At 44.9% G+C, this 6802-nt stretch overlaps 1 protein-coding gene across 1 annotated transcript in view; it reads right to left on the reverse strand.

Annotated features, from left to right (window-relative positions):
- Positions 1–6583, reverse strand: part of SNX24 (sorting nexin 24) — a 126968-nt gene extending 120385 nt beyond the window's left edge. The window contains exon 1 of the mRNA XM_083151585.1: positions 6316–6583. Within this exon, the coding sequence (XP_083007711.1) occupies positions 6316–6375 (60 nt within the window). The 5' untranslated portion in view covers positions 6376–6583. The remainder of the gene's footprint in view (positions 1–6315) is intronic.
- Between the last annotated feature and the right edge of the window lie 219 nt (positions 6584–6802).

A 6802-nucleotide genomic window follows, 5' to 3' on the forward strand; every position in this document is an offset into this window, starting at 1 on the left:
CAACAGACAACTGAATCACTTCCTCAGAGCCGGCTGTGTCCTTTGAGAGCCCAAATCCTCCAGATGAACACAGACACCATCAAACCTGCTATATTATGACTTTATGTCACATCGCTGCCTGGATACAGCACGAAAAACACCACGTAACACTCTGTAGGCCAAGAAATTATTTTTTTGTTCCCTTCAAAAATAATGTAACCTAATGGATTCAGTCCACTTACTGTACTAGTAGTATCAATATTACTAGTGATATTGCTGTACACCTGTTCAGCTACACTGGAAAAGGGGTCTCTCCTTAATTAGCAGCACCAAGTTATACCTATATCTATCTATACATCCATCTTATAACAGGAAAGTCTGTCTGTCTGTCAAACTCTGAAACCACTGAAGCGATTGCTATGCAAATTTCACCATTGTGTTAGTAATTTTCCCAGGCAGGTTTTAGGCTAAGTATTATCAGGGGGCAGTGGGAAAGGGTGCTGGATGGCTGACAGACAGTCGGGATTCCGGCAGTCATTACACCGATGTCGGAATACCGATTGTTAAAACCACGACACTCGGGATCCCAACGGCCTCAGCTATTCTCCCTCGTGGGGGTCCAAGATCCCCATAGAGGGAGAATAGAATAATTGGCGAGCATAGCGAGCCACTGTGCCCGTAGCGTGACGAGCCTGCAAGGGGCTTCGTGGCACTCCCCCCTATGTCTGAGTCCGGGCAGTCGGGATCCCGATGTCGGGCTAATGACTGTCGGGATCCTATACCACACCCGTGGGCACTGGCTGAATATAAAAGGTGTGTTAAAACAATAAAAATCCCACGAGTGGACACACCAGATCACATCACATGACCATACATTTTCCCCCAATGATCACACACAGAAAGCCCTTGTAGGCACGCCATGCTCCTGCATCACTCTGTAGTGTCGGACATCTATTTTTGTGTAACTTTTTCCATTAAGATTTATCTTACTCACAAAGCAATGTGAAAAGTATGCATAAGCAGTTTATGCCAATTAAAATTTTATGCAGAACACCTATATTCTATGTGCAACCGCGGCAGCGGCCACGTGCTGTGTAACGCGACTTGTAGCATGATGTAATTGGACACAACTGTATTTCTGTCACCAAAACCCCATCACAGAGCCATAGCTGTAGCATTCCACAACTGTACCGCAGCACACCACAGCCTTACTGACAGCAGCATACCACAGCCTCACTGACAGCAGCCATTTTCAGTAAAATACCAATTTAAAAAGAACAATTATGGAATATAGACACTCCAACATAATGAACTAGTAAGAGTAACCAGGTCCATAGCACGGCAATTAACAAGCAGGTGAGAAAGTGACCTGGAATAGGGTAAAAGCAAACCATAACATTTCAATGGTTTACAGGGAATATAGATACAAATGTATTTAGTATTTAAGTTGGTTTAATAAAGAGAAGGTACTGCATTATCTGACAGAACTCTATCCACCATAGTGCATATAATGGAGAACAGAATATATAATAAAGTCCTAACATTGCTCCTCATGCAATGGAATGCTAGCACGCACAAACACACCCCAACACCCTTCAGCATGACAGAGCCCTGGGTTCTAGTAACTCTGTCATTTTGGTAACTAGTATTTTCATTTTACAAGGTTAATGTATGGGGAGAAATACCAATAGTAACTCATTTTACAGCTTATGTCTTACAGCTAGTCTGGAGAGCACAGACATGGGTAAGGAACTTACTATATTGTAAATGTGTGTGTGTTATATTAGTTCACTGTGTATTTCTGTCCCACTATAAAGTAGTATCTGTGTCTTAGAGCATTAATGCATTACATGAATGGAGATCTACTCCATTGTAGAGCAAACCATGTCTGGTTGGACAAACAGATGAGACCAGCTGCAGCATTACTTGCATACTGTCTCCTGACTGACAGTATGTGTTTTTGATATTCCTGAAGCTGTGCCATACATGCAAAAGTTGGGTGTAGTATAACAAACAAACCGTCGGAATTCGGTGGTCGTTTCTCCTACACCAAAATCCTGATTGAGCCCGACAGAGGGGCGAGTGCATTCAAGCTCCTTGCAGGCTCATTGGCAAGCTGTGCCTGCCACCTATTCTATTTGCCATCTATGGGGGTCGTGGAGGGAAAATAGACCATGTAAGTCGGGATTTCAACTGTCGGGCTCCTGACAGTCAGGAATCCGATTTCAGAGAAACGACCGTCGGAATCCCAACTGTTGGTGAGTCATCCAGCACCCCAAAAGTTTTGGTACAGTGATAAAAATGGATATGATATGACTTCCCACTAGGGTGGCCAATCCTGGGATCAGAATCAGCGGGATCCCGGGATTTGGCCCCTAAAACGCCGGGATTTCAATCAGGGGATTGGAGCTTCCAATCCCGGGATTTCGGGATTAGACAGTGCAGTCTAATGCCGGGCAGTGTCTGAGCGTGTGCTCAGACGCTGCCTGCCTTCTCCCTTCCCCGGCAGTGTGGCTCTGCACAGCTTGACGAGGACAGAGGTCACACTGCGCAGGCCAAGCAGCTGCACAGAACCATCCTGGGCGCGCAGCATGACATAATGCCCCCCCCCCTGCCTGCCTACCGGCGGCTTCACTATGTGGCCACTCACGCGCCCTCCTCCCGGCATCAGTGATGTAAATAAATATGCGGGGCGACCGGGGTGGGTTTTTTTAATTAGGGAAGCCAATCCCGGGATTGGGCATTTTTCAATCCCAAATTCGGGGATTGAAAAAATGCTCCGGGATTGGCAACCCTACTTCCCACAACACTACTTGAAAAGTGTAATTTTTTTTTTTTACATTGTTAAAGTGGGATACATTCAGGATATCGGCAGCCGAAATGCCGGCACCAGAATCCGGACATCCCTAGAAATGAAGATGCCAGAATCTCAACAGCTAGCATCCCAATCATAAGTATTTTGGGGATTGTTAGCATTAGACAGGGGGGAGACCTACAGTTCTGCTGGAGGGAGGATTGGTATTGCCGCGGGCTCTGCCCTGCGTATGTATTCTGTTGATACCTTGTGCTAAATTTATGTTTATGTATAACATGGCTTACTCTCATAGTTCAAGCTTGGCTATGCTTTCTTTTTCTTTATAATGACCTGGGCATCTGCTCTAATAACTTTAGAAACAGCATACTAATGTACACTTGACATGGATACAGCCCAAGCTACACATTTAAGTTATAAGGGCATCTAGCCAAGCACTTCATGCCTAGATAGGCTCACAGGCATGTCTTATAGAAAGGAAACCACTGCACAAAACAAAGTTATTTTAATGTAATCCTACCTCCCCCACACACAAACTGTATACCAAAAATATCTATAGTGAATGCCATTTTTAAAAATATGTTTTCTATATTTAATATAGCAACCCTGGCAGAGAAGTAGGCCTCCACGGCTATTTTTTCCTTTGAGGACCATTTAAGCTCTAGTCACCTGTGATTGAGCATTGCACAGTCTTTGGGAAATGAATAGACTGTCAAGATAAAAAATAAAAAAGATACATTAAGAAAAGGAAGTGCTGTGGTTTACAATATTGTGTAATAATGACAGCCACACACATTCCAGCAGAAGAGTCACTTTTTCCCCACAGGAGTCTACTAACCAAAGCACAAGTTAAACAAAAACAAACCCTGAAACTGGTTTGTAGCGCATTCATCCGGACTTGCACCAGTTCCACAATTTCTCCCTGTGCTGAGTAAGAAGTATGGTAATAACGCTGAACAGAAAGTGCAACCCTCGTATTTACACTTCATCTTTCATACGGCAGGCATCTTGTCATCCAAAGTGATAGAATTACAAACCTGCATTTTCAATATAATGTAAGATGCTGAAATGTACAGTACCACTTCTAACAATTAAAAAGAAATCAGTACTTCCTCATCTTTGCGGCCACCGTTTACGCTATGGAACTTATGTAGCGTACAGCGAGCCGCTAGGGTTATTTTCAAGGTCCAGGCCACCATCTATTACCTTTAGTAAAGTTGTGGCAAGCAAAGCGAGCCCGAAGCGTGGCGACCAAAGCAAACCCGCGAGGGGACAATCGTGATTCACGTAGCGGCTAACGTAACTGGCGTAAGCGGTGGCAGCAGTGATGAGGAAGTACCAAGAAATCCCATATACATGAAGTCCTAAAACTGCAACTGATATGGACTGGTGGATATGCGCTTATACCTTGGATCAGCAGTTGATTCATTAGCAGTCACTTTTGTGCATAGGAAATCCATTCTGAAGTCTCTGATATGTGACTGTTGTAAAGCAGCAATATCATAAATACACAAAGTTTCATTTGGGGAACACAGCACATATTCAATGCCGTGGGCGAGCGGTGACTGCGAGCAGGACTTTTAGCTCGCAGTCACCGCTCACCCTGTCAGTATTCAACTGACCCCCCTCATACGCAAATTCCCCCTCGCTCCGTTTTTTGAGCGAGGGAGAATTGGCGGATGTGCCTCCAAAAGCTGCGAGACTCGAGGCTAATTACAGCGAGTTTGCTGCACTAGCCTCGGCTCTCGCAGTTTAGGGGAATCCTTGCCGTTCTGTGACGGCGAGGATTCCCCCTGAACGTTGCATAGTGCCAGCGGCTGGCGCGGGGGTTAAACTGCGAGGATCGCTGGTTTTCTGTGATCCTCGCAGTTTAACCCCCTCGCCGGCCGCTCGCACCGGCATTGAATACATAATAGTGGAAAATAAACTAGAAGCTTTAGTAAAGGGTTTTATGGAACTCCAGGCTAGATAGGCCTCTGTTTAGGTGTAGCAGGGTCCCTAATTTAATAGGATCACAACCCTGTAAGCAGCCAAATGCTCTTGGCTAGCGATATTTGCTAGGTGACTGCAGGAAAGGCGCTACTGAGCGGTTATCGTCTGGTGGAATAGAGGTCTCTGGAAAACTTGACGCATTTCTCTGCATGTCGTGACACACTTTTTAAATGAATGTGTACTGAAAGTTTAATTACCGATTCCTATTCGTGTCATTTTGCATGAGAGCATTTAATTACAGTGCACACAAGTGACTGCTAATTAGCCCAATGTAGGTACAAGATAGAAGTGATTTTCCAATGTCAGTGTTGGCTGCATTTGTTTTATTGCAGCTTTATGACTTTATATGTGATTTTTTTTGTAAGAAATTATTCTATCTGGTACAATTCAGCATCTTACATTCCATGTTGTCGGAATAGGTTGACATTCACAAGGTCGACATGAGTTTTTCTAAAAAAAATTTTAATGAAAAAAACACTTTGCCATCTATGTGGACTACAACAGGGAACAGTAAAGTGTACCGAGCACATCAGAAGCAAGGCACCTGGCGCAGAGCAGAGGGCACAGTACACTAATGAGGGCTTTCGTGCTTTGGTGTCGACATGGACATAAAATACAACAATGTGTAAACCCCATGTTGAGCTTTTTGAAATCAACTTTTGTTGTCGACCCTATGATCCATGTTTCTCTTGTGTGGTTTTAGGTTTTTTATAACCACTTGTTGTGCAGGGAGGAGTGCAACGGTTTTATCGATTGCTTTATGCAATTTCATGGCCACGTTTATTTAACATTCAAGTTCCACTTTATATGACCTCTCAAAGAATTATATATACATACAAATACACAAAATTATACATACACACACACACAATCACTCACATCACATCACAGACACCAGCTCCTGGAGTTTAAAATAATTAGTTTTCACTGACTTTGTTTGGTAATTAGATCGCACATATAACATACATACTATCCCCATTACATACATTTAGTGAAGCCTGTCTCCTTGGAGAGATCTGGTATATCGCCTAGGACAGGTGTATCTTTTACAGGTGTCATGCAGGAAATCTGATTGCTTAGAAAGATTACAGGCAACAAAAACAAAGTTCCAAGTGTCATAATCGCATTGCGCTACTATCACACATCACAGCGTACAACGTACCACCGCCGGCCTGATGTAATCACACACCTGCATCCTACATTGGGTCACCGGGATCAGGTCACACTGGTTACTCACTTAGTGCACTATTATAGTTTCCTTTGTGTTTTTGCTTTATTAATTCCTGTTTGCAAACATTGGGAATGGAAAACCTTAAACTCTCCACGGAATAAGTCACGTCACGTCACGTCACTGGATGGCACTAACATACATGTGGGGTGCCTGAGCTTATAGAATACTCATAGTAATACTGTATATGTAATGCTGCAATACAGACATGCCATCAGCAGTGACTGCTACTCCAGGCTGATGCCTTATAATGGCAGCTGCATCACTTCACACTGTATACGGGGGAATGTGTGCTGTACCCTACCGTGTATCCCCTCTCGAGATCGCTCTCTTCATAGCGAAACGATGGGATGTAGACCTCCATCGCGCCCACCTCCTGGCACAGCGGGCAGCCGCACAGGACCAGGCGGCACAGGGGCGGGCAGTGGAATGTGTCTCTCTGACGTCAGAGTGTGTGGTGTCTTCGTGTTCTATGAGCCCACAGCACCGGCCAGCAGCAGAGCAGGGAGAGTAGGCGGCCGGGCTGACTGAGCCGCCTTATGGGAGATGCTGTCACATGACCTGGTTGTCATGTGACCCTGCACAGTGGAGCCGGAAGCGATATTGCTGTCAGGATTCGGGAGCTCATAAGCTACATCCTGAGCATAGTGTGCAAGCACAGCATGTTCTCTGCCAATACTCCAGAGCTCCTCTCCTGGCTGTTTGTCCTGCCAGGGGATGCTCCAATCATACGTGTTATGTACTGGGGGCAGTTGTTTACCTTCTGCTCAGGGGAATTACGGTGGGGGAGG

The sequence above is a fragment of the Crinia signifera genome, chromosome 1, assembly GCF_055691185.1.
Source record: "Crinia signifera chromosome 1, ASM5569118v1, whole genome shotgun sequence".
Taxonomy (NCBI): domain Eukaryota; kingdom Metazoa; phylum Chordata; class Amphibia; order Anura; family Myobatrachidae; genus Crinia; species Crinia signifera.